The sequence below is a fragment of the Rhipicephalus microplus genome, chromosome X, assembly GCF_043290135.1.
Source record: "Rhipicephalus microplus isolate Deutch F79 chromosome X, USDA_Rmic, whole genome shotgun sequence".
Classification (NCBI taxonomy): domain Eukaryota; kingdom Metazoa; phylum Arthropoda; class Arachnida; order Ixodida; family Ixodidae; genus Rhipicephalus; species Rhipicephalus microplus.
In genome coordinates this window covers 122,106,284-122,121,728 of record NC_134710.1, presented here as the reverse complement: position 1 = coordinate 122,121,728, position 15,445 = coordinate 122,106,284, and the positions used below count along the sequence as shown (strand labels likewise).

At 46.8% G+C, this 15,445-nt stretch overlaps 1 protein-coding gene across 7 annotated transcripts in view; it reads right to left on the bottom strand.

Annotated features, from left to right (window-relative positions):
- Positions 1 to 15,445, bottom strand: part of LOC119175470 (uncharacterized) — a 100,269-nt gene that overhangs the window by 14,207 nt on the left and 70,617 nt on the right. For all 7 annotated transcript variants that reach the window (XR_012886947.1, XM_075877547.1, XM_075877549.1 and 4 more), the window contains one exon: positions 10,381 to 10,496. Coding sequence is in view for 6 of the 7 variants with exons in the window: in XM_075877547.1 (XP_075733662.1) it covers positions 10,381 to 10,496 (116 nt within the window). In the remaining variant the exon portion in view is untranslated. The remainder of the gene's footprint in view (positions 1 to 10,380; positions 10,497 to 15,445) is intronic.

Below are 15,445 nucleotides of genomic sequence, written 5' to 3'. Positions count from 1 at the left end.
GTTTTTGTCAATGTGGTGAGATGAGGCATACTGCATGCTGTTGCACAGCATGTACTTGAAGATTGACTTTAAATATGTTCAAGACTATATCAGCCATTACTATTTCTTTGTAAATTATGTGTGTATGTCTACACAAATCTATCCCACAAAATATCTTGCCCTCAAAATTTTGTGTCAGTACTCTTTTAAAGGAACCTTGAAACAGCTTTGGCAATTCTTTACAAGCCCAATGAGCATAGTTGCCAATTTAGCTGTTTCGTAGCTGAATCTAGCTACTTTTGAACTCTGCTAACTACTGAAAATTTCATTTAACTACGAGTAGCTACTTTAGCTTCTTATTCGAAACTTATCTCCTAATCTAGCTATTTTAGCTTACTCTAGCTGTAGTGTTATGACATTTTCGAGAAATACTTGTACAGGCAATTTATTCAAGGAAAGCATAGCTGATTGAAAAATTGCCCTTTCCGTCGACAGAATCTCACTGTTGGAAACGATGACATTTCGTCCACTCTATTTCCTATCAATTTCCAACAAAATGTCATGGCAAACACACAAAAAAGACAAGATGACGCGAGCTTGCCAAGTGATTGGGTTCAGCAAAGAGCGAGCGTCTATTCAGCAAAAAAGGATCATCATCATCAGCCTGACTACGTCCACTGCAGGACAAAGGCCTCTCCCATGTTCCGCCAGTTAACCCGGTCCTGTGCTTGCTGCTGCCAATTTATACCAGCAAACTTCTTAATCTTGTCTGCCCACCTAACCTTCTGTCTCCCCCTAACCCGCTTCCCTTCTCTGGGAATCCAGTTAGTTACCCTTAATGACCAGCGGTTATCCTGTCTACGTGCTACATGCCCGGCCCATGTCCATTTCCTCTTTTTTATTTCAACTATGATATCCTTAACCCCTGTTTGTCCCCTAATCCACCTGCTCTCTTCTTGTCTCTCAAGGTTACACCTACCATTTTTCTTTCCATTGCTCGCTGCGTCGTCCTCAACTTAAGCTGAACCCTCTTTGTAAGTCTCCAGGTTTTTGCTCCGTAGCTAAGTACCGGCAAGATACAGCTGTTATATACCTTCCTCTTGAGGGATAGTGGCAATCTACCTGTCATAATTTGAGAGTGCTTGCCGAATGTGCTCCACCCCATTCTTATTCTTCTAGTTACTTCAATCTCGTGGTTAGGCTCTGCGGTTATTACCTGCCCTAAGTAGACATAGTCTTTTACAACTTCAAGTGCACTATTACCTATCTCGAAGTGCTGCTCCTTTCCGAGGTTGTTGTACATTACTTTCGTTTTCTGCAGATTAATTTCAAGACCCATCTTTCTGCTCTCCTTGTCTAACTCCGTAATCATGAGTTGCAATTCGTCCCCTGAGTTACTCAGCAACGCAATGTCATCGGCGAAGCGCAGGTTACTAAGGTATTCTACATTAACTCTTATCCCTAACTGTTCCCATTCTAGGCTTCTGACAACCTCCTGTAAGCACGCGGTAAATAGCATTGGGGAGATTGTATCCCCCTGCCTTACACCCTTCTTGATTGGTATTCTGTTGCTTTCTTTATGAAGTACTATGGTAGCAGTTGATCCCCTGTAGATTTCTTCCAGAATGTTTATATATACTTCATCTACGCCCTGATTCCGCAGTGTCTGCATGACGGCTAATATTTCTACTGAATCAAACGCCTTCTCGTAATCTATGAAGGCTATGTATAGTGGTTGGTTATATTCTGAGCATTTCTCTATTACCTGATTGATAATATGAATGTGGACAATTGTTGAGTAGCCTGTTCGAAATCCTGCTTGTTCCTTTGGTTGATTGAATTCTAATGTTTTCTTTACTCTGTTAGCAATTACCTTTGTAAATAGCTTGTATACTACAGAGAGCAAGCTGATCGGCCTGTAATTCTTCAAGTCCTTGTCATCTCTTTTCTTATGTATTAAGATGATGTTAGCGTTCTTCCAAGACTCTGGTGCCCTTCCCGTCAGGAGACACCTCGTAAACAGGATGGCTAGTTTTTCTAACACAATCTGTCCTCCATGTTTCAGCAGATCTGATGTTACCTGATCCTCACCAGCAGCTTTGCCTCTTTGCATGCTCTCCAAAACTTTTCTGACTTCTTCTATCATTACTGGTGGGGTGTCATCTGGGTTACTGCTAGTTCTTATAATATTAGGATCGTGGTTGTCTCGGCTACTGTACAAATCTCTGTAAAACTCCTCCGCTATTTTAACTATCCTATCCATATTGGTAGTTATTTTGCCTTCTTTGTCCCTTAGTGCATACATCCGACTTTTGCCTATCCCAAGTTTCCTCTTCACTGCTTTGACGCTTCCTCCGTTTTTCAGAGCGTGTTCAATTCTCTTCATGTTATACCTTCTTACATTGCATACTTTACGTCTATTAATCAGCTTTGAAAGCTCTGCCAGTTCTATTTTGTCTGTTGTACTTGACACTTTCATGCTTTGATCCTTCTTAATTAAGTTCCTAATTAAGAACCTAATTAAGAACCAAAAAAGGATGATACTGTGCAAATGGCAGATATCATATTGTCAAAAAATTACATGCACTGCAAGACTAATGGCTGTTTACCGCTACAATTTCATACTAGTACTGCCTTTTTACGAATTTCAGACGCGAAAGCTTCTTGCGTTTCTTCAGCAAGACCATGAAATGTAAATCATGACATGCATGTCATGATTTACATTTCATGGTCTTGCTGTTCTTGCGGTGGTTTAGTTCACATGACATATTGCAAAACTGGTATGGTATCACATGACTGCATGGCAAACATAAATGACAGACAAACATGGAAATTATGACATGCATGTCATGGCATGACTACACGCCAGGCTTATGGTGCACTCGTGGCCGTTTCGCTAGCTTCACAAAATTTGGTACTACAGGACGCAAACGGATGATGCAGGTAAATGAGACGCCCAAACATGATAATTCTGACATTCATGTCATGTAAAACATGACTACATGCTATGCTCATAGCGTGCTCGCGGCCGTTTCGCTAGCTCCACATATACCAAATTTGGTATCATGCGACGTGAATAGACGACAAAGGTAAATGACATGTAAACAAGATAATCATGACACGGAAGTCATGTAAAAACATGACAACATATTGTTACGTAAAAATGACTAGAGGCATGTCTATTTAGAATTTATATTGAAACTGATGCGTATAGCATCGACTAAGACGGAGGACAGCATGCACAACCGACAGACCTCTTCCTCGTTGTCTTCTGCCCCTGATACGTCACTTACGTAGCATGACCCCCCCCCCCGGCGGTAAAAGCGGCGTCTCGGTGCACATTAACTACGGTCTTCAGTAGGCAGGTGGTAAGGTTTTAGCCTGCTGACGTGCACAACATCTCTGGGTGTGGTTGCAGGCAGGCTTGTGGTCTCAGATGCAGGAATGACTTCATTGGTGACGTCGGTTACCTGGCGGATGATACGGTAAGAACCCATGTAGCAAGACAACAACTTCTCTGATAAGCCAATTCGACGAACTGGGCATCACAGGAGAACGAGAGAACCGAGTGAGAAGCGAACGTCAACATGCCGGCTGTCGTAGATGGCTTTCTGGGTGGCTTGCGAAGCAGAAAGTCTAAAGTGGGCGATCTGACGTGCGTGGTCGCTACGAGCAATAGCGTCGCGTGCATATTCACTTGACGGCGTTGTAGTGGTAGGAAGTAGGGTGTCGAGTGGTGACATCGTCATGGCCATAGAGGAAAGAAAAGAGTGAATAACCAGTGGTGTCATGGCAGAAAGAATTGTACGCGAAGGTCACGTGAGGTAGCGCCAGGTCCCAGTCATGGTGGTCGAAGGACACATACATCGCGAGCATGTCCGTGAGGGTGCGATTTAGCCATTCGGTCAGGCCATTTGTTTGGGGATGGTAGGAAGTGGTCAACTTGGGCTGTGTCGAGGAACAGCGCAAAAGATTGTCGATTACACGGAACAAAAATGCCCAGCCGCGATCCGTGAGTAATTGGCAAGGAGCGCCATGGTGTAGGATGACATCATGGAGCACAAAGTCTGCAACGTCAGTAGCGGTGCTGGTGAGGAGCGCTCGAGTGATGGCATACCTAGTCGTGTAGTCTATAGCAACGTTGACCCACTTGTTACCCGATTAAGACTCGCGAAAAGGACCGAGAAGATCTATACCAACACGGAAGAAAGGTTTGGTTGGGATGGAGATCGGTTGAAGAAGTCCAGCCGGGGGCGCAGTAGGTCGCTTCCTACGTTGGAATTTATCGCAGGAGGACACGTAATGGCGAACGGACCGGGTGAGATCGTGCCAAAAGAAGCGGCGATGCACGCGGTTGTCTGTCCGAGATACACCCAGATGACCAGCAGTTGGTTCATCGTGAAGCTCGTGTAGCACGGTTGAACGAAAATGTTTCGGCACGACAAGAAGGAGCTCAGGACCATCTGGCTGGAGGCTACGACGGTACAGTGTGCCATTCAGGAGGACGTACATGCGAAACGACGCGTCGTTCGGAGCAGATTCGAGACGGTCAATAAGTTGCCACAGAGAAGCATCACGACGTTGTTTGTCACCAATCTGAAGAAACTGGGACATTGACATGACGCTGAGGCTAGGCTCGATGTCTGATTCGTCGGGCTCATCAACAGGGTAGCAGGATAAGCAATCGGCGTCCAGATGGAGACGTCCAGACATATAAGCAACCGAGTAGGAATACTCCGGTAGGCGTAATGCCCAACGGCCAAGTCGTCCAGTGGGGAGCCTTCAGAGAAGAAAGCCAATACAGCGCGTGATAATGTGATGACACGGAAAGGGCGACCATACAAGTAAGGACGAGATTTCAAAACCGCCCAGACAAGGGCCAGACATTCCCATTCTGTTATAGAGTAATTGCATTCAGACTTTGAAAGCAGACGGCTTGCATGCGCGATTACACGGTCGTTGCCCCACGCAATTTGTGCCAAAACTGCACCAATTCCGTAACCACTCGCGTCTGTTCGCACTTTTGCAGGAGCATCGAGGTTGAAATGTGCAAGAATAGGAGGTGTCATTAGAGCGGTGATTAGTTGAGAGAAGGTGTCAGTTTGAAGAGGGTCCCAACAAAACGGAACGTCTTGTTTGAGAAGGTCAGTGAGTTGCCGTGCGAGTGCCGCAAAATTTTTCACGAACCGGCGAAAGTAGGAGCAGAGGCCCATGAAACTGCGAACATCATGGACAGTACGTGGGACTGGGTTACAGTGCGTACTTTCGCCGGGTCTGGTCGTACGCCGGCAGCATCAACAAGGTGACCCAACACGGTAATCTGACGAAGACTGAAGTGGCACTCGAAGGAATTGAGCTGCAGGCCAGCCCGTTGAAATATGGATAGAATGGTCGAAAAGCATTCAAGGTGGGTTGCGAAAGTAGGTGAGAAAATGATCACGTCGTGTAGGTAACACAAAACATGTAGATCATTTTAATCCTTGTAGGAGCGTGTCCATCCTCTCGAAGGTCGCTGGAGCGTTGCAGAGACCGAAGGGCATGACCTTGAATTGGTAAAGACCGTCAGGGGTTACGAAGGCGGTCTTTTCTCAGTTCATGTCATCTACAGCAATTTGCCAGTAGCCAGATCGGAGGTCGAGAGATGAAAAGAAGGTGGCACCATGAACGCAATCGAGGGCATTGTCAATGCGTGGTAGAGGGTACACATCTTTTTTGGTAATTTTGTTAAGGTGGCGATAATCAACGCAGAAATGCCATGAGCCATCTTTCTTTTTTACTAATACCACGGGAGATGCCCAAGGGTTCGATGATGGTTCGATTACGTTTTTTGTAAGCATTTTGGCCACTTCTTTCTGAATCACTTCTCGTTCGGACGCTGACACCCGGTACGGCCGGCGGTGAATGGGCGCAGAGTCACCAGTGTTGATTCTGTGAGTAACAATTTAAGTCTGGCCCAAGGGACGATAGTCAGTGTCGAAAATGTCACTGTATGAGGCCAAAACCTGGCAGAGAGCGTCAGCCTGGTGAGGCGAAAGCTCCGATCCAATCATGTTTCGAAAAATAGCATAGTCTGAGCTGGGTAACTGTGAGACTGCGCTTTGATCAGGAGCAGATACAGCGACAACACTGACATCTTCCTCTGTTATGGCAGTTAGCTGGGCTAAAGACATCTGGCAGGGCAACACTTGAGGCGTGACACTAAAGTTAAGGAGCGGAAGGAACACAGTTATCAGCTATGGTCGCGATGGTATGGGGCACAGTAACACTGCACGCAGCCGAACGTCAGTAATCGGCGTAACGATATAATCACCGTCAGGAACGGGAGGGGCCGATGACAAAGACACGCACGTGATGGTTGACTTGTACTTCAAGCAGGCTGTGGTGCATGGGAAGCGTCAGTAGAGGATTTTCAAACGTCATTGGTATTGCAGCTTCACGTCTATAAGCTGCAATATCTAGTTTTCCTGCTGCACTCATCCAGAGAAGCTCGGCGAGGAAAAGCGCCGAGGTGGCGGAGAGCGGGATTGGCGACGTAGCGGCGACGGGGAGCGAAAGCTGGGGCGACCGGAGGAAGGGGCGTCAGTGTAGCGGTGACTGGACAAAGGGGCATCAGTAAAAAGCTTGTAAGATGACGTCAAATAGAAATTGAAGGGTGCAGCGACTGAACGTCGAGGGGCTGTCGGGTGCATGTGCGCCGAGGTAGAGAAGGTCTGACGTGGTTGGTTTGACCAACGGCGACGGCAATAGCGAGAAACGTGCCCAGGCTGGTGGCAGGGAAAAAAAATAGGCCGGTCGTCAGGTGTTTGCCATTCCAAAGGGTTACAGAAGGGCATTTTTGGAGGTGAACAGCGAGCGTGTCCTGGGGAGTAAGACGGGACTTCAGGACGAGTCAAGGGACATGCTGATATAAGGCTGAGGTTCGCAAACTCCTGCCTCACCACAGCTTGTATTAACGCCACTGACAGCTGTTGTTGGTCAGAGGCGAGCGTTGCAAAAACGGTTGGTTGAAGAGGAGCCGGACAGGCGGCTTCGATTTCCTGACAAACAATGTGCGTGACGTTGTCATGCGTGGGGGACTGGCGGGCGGCTTCACACGATGAGGTTGCGGTCGTGTTGGGCAGCCGGGTGAATCGCTGAGTAATACGGTGGCCCTTGGCTTCTTTGAACCGCGGCCACTCTTTAATGATGGCGTCGACGATGGCAATGTTTTTGTATGCTAGAAGATTAAAGGTGTCGTCTGCTATGCCTTTCAGCACATGGGCCACTTTCTCAGACTCACTCATGTGTTCGTCAATCTGGCGGCATAGGGTGATGACGTCGTGAATGTACCCGAGGTACGACTCCGTCGACGTCTGTAAACGAGCCGCCAGTTGATTCCACGCTGCGATCTGCTGTCCAACAGTGCCGCCAAAAAGGTCGCGGTCTTCTCTTTAAAGGAGTCCCAGCTTGTAAACTCCGCTTCGTGCATCTCGAACCACACCCGCGGTGGGCCATCGAGATAAAAAAGCACATTGGCAAGCATAAGAGTCGGGTCCAACCTATAGCTTGTGCTGACCCGTTCGTACCGGTTGATCCATTTGTCGACGTCAATGCCATCCTGACCGGAAAATACACCAAGATCACGAGCAGGAGGTAGAACGACGTATGTAGAAGTCACAAAAGGGGCAGGTGGTGAAGACAATGGTTGTTCAACCTGTGACATGGTTGGACGTATGATGATGTGGCCGTTGCGGAACTTCGTGATGAAGAGAGGGAAGTACCCCACACCTCCACCACAAAGATCTTACGTAAAAATGACACGAGGCGTGTCTATTTAGAATCTATATTGAAACTGATGCGTATAGCATCGACTAAGATGGAGGACAGCACGTACAACGGACAGACCACTTCCTCGTTGTCGTCTTCTGCCCCTGATATGTCAGCTACGTAGCAATATTATGCTCATGATGCTCTTGTGGCCGTTTCTAGCTTCCCATATACCAAATATGATGTTACGTGGCGTCAATAGATGACGAAGGTACATGACTGGTGCAAACATAATAATCATGACATGAAAGTCATCTAAGGCATATTTACGTATGCCTCATAACGTTGTGCTGATTTTAAAGTGACACATCAAGCTTCCTCATTCGTGCTTCGCATAGCATTTATTCCCACTGCACGTGGGATCTGCCAATTTTTTTTCATGTGCTTTATAAATATCGTATACTCAATTTTTTACAGATCTCACCAGATACCACATGTAAGGTGAATGTTATTTCACAATTGAATGATATGAATCACACGAAGTTCTCAGGAGATTGAAGGTACACATTTGCTTCTGTGACACAAAAGTTTAGAGCAAGATATATATACTATATATATCCTTCAACCGGTGATGAGCAGAGTTTATTTACTATCGTAAAAGCTTGACCTTGCTGTTGCTTCACCTGTATGCACCTTGACTTACAGGCATCTTGGTAATGTACTAATTAAAACAACAAAAATGATCTTCTGCTCTTCCAATGCATTTTTCAACTGGGGTTTTCGCTGCAGTGGTCGTTATTCAAAAATGGTTCGAAAAAATATTTGGTTATTCAATTATACCCTATTCGATTCTTATTCAAAGTTTTTAAATATTTGCACGCCCCTAATGTTTACAGAGCCTGTGCATACGCAGCTCGTCTTTGATGAGCGCTAAAGCCTGGACGCTTTTCTGAAAACACCTGCCCTAAGTATCAGAGTCAAACCAGAAACCTTTCTCTTTCCCATCATACATGTTCTACACAGTTGCATGCAAAATAATGCCACTTAGATAACTCTAAGATAACACAACTGTCAGCAAATTTTTTGCACTCCTAGAGATTCCTAAACATGCATGAAAAAAAATTTAGCTACTTTTCAGCTGCTTGCTAGTTTTTTTAGCTACTTCTAGCTACTTTTATGGTGCCATCTAGCTATTTTGCTCTCCAACATGTGGCAACACGTCCAATGAGCTGTTCCTGTATGTCCTTCAGGCCATGATCAAGCTGATTCAAGTGCTTTACATCGAGTGTGCTATTTATAAGGTTTTACACATGCACAGTGCTACTAATCACAGCATGCTATCACAAGTTTACAGCTGGCCCTGTTATGGGATGTGGCATCATTTGGGACACTATCTCATCGGCTTCTTAGCATTTTCACCGGAGAAACAGGTGGCTTAGCAGTTGGTTCCATGGGGTCAGCTTGTAGCTCAGAGGTCAATCAGCAGCACAGCCTTCACAAATTACAGCGTGTTAATGGAGGATCATGGAAGACGAAGTTCAGTTCTGGTGACCACTTCGCAAATAAGTTGTGAGAATAAAAAAAAGAGAGCTTGGAAGGAGGGGAACCTTTAATTACCATAGTTACCTTTAAATAAGATCACTTACTTAAACTATAGTCTGAATGATTTACTCTGGTTGTAATCTCAGTGCTTACATTGTTTCAGGGACCCTTTAGATGGAAAAAGCACTCAAGCAATCACATACCCAGCTTGACAACCAAAATAAGAGAGCTGAAAAAGAGTTTAAATGAAGATAGATGTGTAGAGTTTAATGTCCCGAAACCACCTCATGATTATGAGAGACGCTATAGTGGACAGATCAGAAAATTTCGAGCACCTAGGGTTCTTTAACGTGCACTCAAATCTTAGCCCACAGGCCTACAGCATTTTCCTCTCTATCGAAAATGCAGCCGCCGCAGTGGTGATTCAATCCAGCAACCTGCGGGTCAGCAGCCAAGTACCTTTGCCACTAGACCCCCATGGCGGGGCAGAATTTTAGTGGAGACATAGACAGAACAAAAGAAGAATTTGTTGATGTGGCTTGTCCCTACTTCTGGATTCTAAGCACACTGCATGCTATGTCATCAGACACTGTTTTGAAATGTTCTGAAGTCACTGGCATATTTGATACAAGTGATGGATGGCACAGGGGATGACTATCTCTCAAAGCGTGTTGCTGAACCAAACTAGAGCAACAAGCTCGGCAATGGCAAGATTGAGATGGTGAATAGATGCCTTATGAGAACAACTGCAATAGCTCTTTTGGTACAAATGAACTACAGAGGTTACTCACAAATCGAATAATTACAGTGAAATGAAATGCTCGCACACATGCAAAAAAAAGGGAGCCTTTACATGAGAGCATTATATAGATAAATTTTCTGAAAAAGAAGCTGCATGTTGGCTCATTTCCTCACTCAACGTGAATTTTTCTAATAAACCTAAAAATACTCTTTTTTTCCCTGTAGATTCGGTGCCTTTATAATATGTTGCAATTGCTAATCAAATTACCACATTTCTGAGGTATCCATTTGCCTTACAGACTACTTGTACTCATGACTAATTATCAGTAATAGGCAAAAATAAAAAAAAATTAAAAGGCAGGCCTGCCTTACCGATTTAATTGTTCTTGATCTTGAGTGGAGGTGATGAGGTGCAGAGCTCTTTGTAGGCTACCTTCCTTGCATGCGAAAAACTTTGGAATCTTGAAGCAGTCCTGCTCCTGTCCCGGCTGCAAAAGTTTTAACATTCTGTTTAGGACCGCACAACAAATAATACCTTTTAACACAAAAGTGTTTCATGCCAGGGTCCACCACCGCTCTGCTGGCGTAATTCCATCATGGAAGTGACATTAAAAAATGTATACTAAAAGATTGCAAAGAAAAACTCGGAAGATAACCATCTGTCGCACTAAATCGAACCGGCAACCTCTCGATTTCCAGAGCGCGTCGCTAACCACTATGCCACAAAGCATACGTTGCCAAATATGTTAACGGCAATGTCATTTATATACACCATAAACCGTTTGGTAGTCCCAGAAGTCTGATATCCACGTGCGTGATATGCACTCCAGGGAGACGACTACGTATAAAGTGCCCACAAGGCGAGCCTGTAGCACCATGCACCATCTTGTCACTGATAACGGAAACATGCTCAAGTGTCAAAGCTCTTGGGACTGCCAAACAGTTTATGGTATATATATATAAATATATATATAATCCTGCTCATGGCAAGTTATCTTTTCACCCGCTTTTCTTTCTTCACATTTAAATTACAATTCGGCCTAATAACTTCCCCTATACTTTTCTTGGCATTATTGTCTGTTACATCTCATTAATATTGTGTGAAATGCAGAAAAACAATCCCTTAAGTATTTACTTCTTTCCCTATTCATTAAGGAAGGTCTCGTACTGGCAGACTTGGTGCCTTTCGTTTGTATATGAGGGACTATTGGTCAGCTGCCAGCTCGTAATAAGTTCACGTGCTACGTGACGCCAAACAGGCTGGTTACTGGTAGCGCTGACTAACACTTCCGCATTTAAATTCACATATATACCAAATAAAGTAGCTGGGAGGATGGCCGCTGTAGTAGCTCAGTGGGAGAGTATCAAACGCGTTATTCGAAGGTTGCAGGTTTGGTTCCTGCCCACGGCGTTATTTTTTCACCCATTTTTTTTTCTTCACATTTACATTACAATTCGGTTTAATAACTTCCTCTATACTTTCCTTGGCATTATTGTCTACCACATCTCCTTAATATTGTGTGCAACACGGAAAAACGAGCCCTTAACCCTTAGGTATACACTTCTCTCTCTCTCTATATATATATATATATTGTAGGCATCTATTATACGCTTCATCCTCATCTGAACAGCAGTCAATCACCATCATATGTTCTGGCTGACAATCATCATCTTCTTGGCACGAGCACTTCTTTGTCGGGTCCGTTGCGCTTGTTCGTTCCCGAGTTCATGACGAATAAACCTCGTTACAACCGAGTCGTCACACGTGGTGGAGGTGGATTGACGTTCCCAGTACCTCTCCTTACAACGCCTACTCGCTGGAGCTCCGTTCAGGCCGCCGCTTGGACCCTCAGTCCGCCAACATGTCTCAGAGTGAGTGGGTGGATGCCCTTTCTGCTCCCGTCTCTGCGCCGCAAGCCGTCACTGCGCCGCAAGCCCTTCCTCTTTACATTGTAAACCACCAGCGTGACCCTCCGATCTTCACTGGTCTCCGCGGCGAAGATGTGGAGGACTGGCTCGATAACTACGAGCAAGTAAGTGCAACTAATTACTGGGACGACTCTAACAAGCTCCGCCGAGTATCGCTTTATCTCACGGGCGTTGCCAAGACATGATTCTTGAACCATGAGATCGACCTCACCGACTGGCCTGCCTTCAAGCAGCAGCTTCGCCAAGTATTCGGCACGCCAGCCGTTCGATCCGCTCTAGCGAGGAGGGCCCTAGATACTCGCCAACAACATCCCGGCGAGTCATACACATCTTATATCGAGGATGTCCTTGCGCTATGCCGGCGCGTCAATTCTTCGATGTCCGAGTCGGACAAACTGCGCCACATCCTGAAGGGCATCGGAAGCATTGCCTACAATGCCCTTGTTGCCCAGAATCCTTCTACTGTCACTGATGTCGTCTCTACGTGTCAGCGTCTCGACGAACTTGATTCTGTTCGCCTTCAGTCGGGCAATAGTGAACACCGTACAGCAGACCAAGACCAGTGTGACATGATACGGGAGATCATACGAGAAGAACTTCAATCAATGGGCATCTCACAACCTTCTCCATCTGTCACACAGCCTTCAAGCATGGCCCTCCGTGACATCGTAAGGGAGGAACTAACATCATTCACCGGTCCAGCCTATGTCCAGCCACCTCCGTCTAGCCCTCCAACGTACGCGCAAGTTGCGGCCGCGCCTCCTCGCAACGTAAACTCTACTTCACCGCTGCCATCATTCACGCCGGTCGCTGCTGCACCACCGGTCCACTTCCGGCCAATCCCACCCGACCCTCCGTCAGTCCACTTGAGTGCGCTATCTCCCGGTGCGCCGAACGCCCTCTACTACCCGCCCTGGCGCCCGTCTCGCCCAACATGCTTTTACTGTGGATATCGTGGCCATATATCGCGCTTCTGCCGCAAGCGCCAGCAGGACGAGCGTCGCGGGTACGACATGCGCAAACGGGACTTTTCCAGAGAGGATTCTTACGCTCGGCGTTATTCATCTGGACAGCAGCGGTCTCCATCTCCGCCCGCGTCGACTGAGACGCGGAACACTTACCGTTCAAGCCGACGCTGATCACCTTCGCCCTTCCGTCGCTCCTCCTCTCCTCTTCGGCCAACCTCGTTTACTACTGACAACCGGTCGGAAAACTAAATGATGCAGTTTTTGGAGGAGAAACTGCATGCAACAGTAGGACTCATATTCCTCCAGCACGCCCATTCAACATGGTGTCTGTTACGGTGGAAGGAGTTCTCGTGGACGCTTTGGTGGACACCGGTGCTACAGTTTCTGTGATTAGATATGATTTGTGCAAATGCCTGAAAAAAGTAATGACACCTTATAATGGACCCAATCTAGTCGAAGCCCAGGGGAACGCTATCCACCCTTTTGCTCTTTGTACTGCTCGTGTGTTTATTGATGACATTTTGCATTACATCGAGTTCACTGTGCTTACCCGGTGCTCTCACCAGCTAATTCTAGGGTGGGACTTCCTATCTTCTTCTTCAGCCGCTATATGTTGTGGTGAACGGATTCTGCACCTAACTAATACGGACTCCATGTTCGACGAAGGCGTCTACAAGCCTCTACGCCTGTTCGCTCGCGAAGATCTCGAACTACCGCCACATCAAGAACGAATTGTGACCCTGATCTCTAAGGACATCGACCACGGTGACGTCTTGGTGTCCCCTTCGTCGACTTGCGTGGCAAAAGGCATAGCCCTTGCATCAGGTGTCGTACGCTTTCACCATGGCTCCGCGCTCGTCATTGCTACGAATGAAACGCCAGAGAAAGTTCTCCTGCCAGAGGGCACTGCAGTAGCCTGTGTTGTGGATGCTGAGCCTGTCAGCGTCACGCCACTTAACCCTGCCTCTACCAACGACCGTTCTATGAGTAAGCCTGCCTCATCCTCTCCCTTCACAGCTCTTATCAGTGATGACTTGACAGCTATGCAGGCGCAGCAGTTGCTTGCGTTATTAACGAAACACGCCGATTCTTTCGACACCTGCTCCTCAACGTTGGGCCGAACTACCACTGCAGCGCATCGCATTCAGACGGAGGGAACATCTACTGTACATCGCCGCCCGTACCGCATGTCTCTCGCTGAGCGAAAAATCATCGAGGAAAACGTCGCTGACATGCTCCAACGAGAAATAATTCGTCTATCAACTAGCCCTTGGTCATCCCCTGTTGTTTTGGTACGAAAAAAAGATGGCTCCGTGCGCTTTTGCGTTGATTACTGGGCACTTAACAACATCACACGCAAGGACGTATACCCCATTCCACGCATCGACGACGCCCTTGATTCACTGCAAGGCGCCGAATACTTTTCAAGCCTTGATTTGCGTTCGGGATATTGGCGAATTCCCATGCACGATGACGACAAAGAAAAAACGGCATTTGCAACCCCCGATGGCCTATACGAATTTAACGTGATGCTTTTCGGGCTCTGCAATGTGCCCGCGACGTTTGAACGCATGATCGACACCGTCCTGCGTGGTCTGAAATGGAAGACGTGTCTCTGCTACCTTGATGACATTATCATCTTTTCATCAACGTTTTCTCAGCACCTTAGCCGCTTGGATGACATCCTAACATGCCTCGCCGGTGCGGGTCTGCAGCTCAACACTAAGAAGTGCCGTTTCGCCACCAAATCCATCAAGGTTCTCGGTCATGTCGTCAGCAAGGACGGTATTCGCCCTGACCCTGAAAAGATCGCTGCCGTCCTTCGATTTCCATGCCCCACAAGACTTAAGGATTTGCGAAGTTTTCTTGGCCTCGCATCATATTTTCGTCGCTTCATACGAAACTTCGCTTCAATAGCTGCGCCACTTCACAAACTACTTGCATCTAATGAACCCTTTGTGTGGTCTGAGGAATGTCAGTCGGCGTTTCACCTATTGAAGAAAGCTTTGACGTCAGAGCCTGTACTCTGCCATTTTGATGACACCGCCCCAACACTCCTGCATACCAACGCCAGCGGCTGCGGTATAGGTGCTGTTCTCCTCCAACGCGATAACTCTGGACGGGAAAGGGTCATCGCATATGCTAGCCGAGTGCTAACTTCTACCGAAAAAAACTATACCATCACTGAGCAGGAGTGCCTCGCTGTGGTTTGGTCCATACAAAAGTTCCGTCCTTATCTGTACGGCCGTCAATTCACCATCGTAACAGACCACCACACCTTATGCTGGCTTTCTACAATGAAGAACTTGTCCGGACGCTTGGGTTGTTGGATTTTACGCCTACAGGAGTATCAGTTTGAGATTATTTATAAATCGGGCAAAAAACATCAAGACGCCGACGCTCTTTCTCGTTGCCCACAACCTACGGCGTCGTTTGACACTCCAGCTGCCACCTCCAACGACACCAGTGCGGACGTGACTCCCACTTCTGTTGCCTTGCTCGCCTCGCTGTACCAACCGCCAATCGACTATGAACAACCC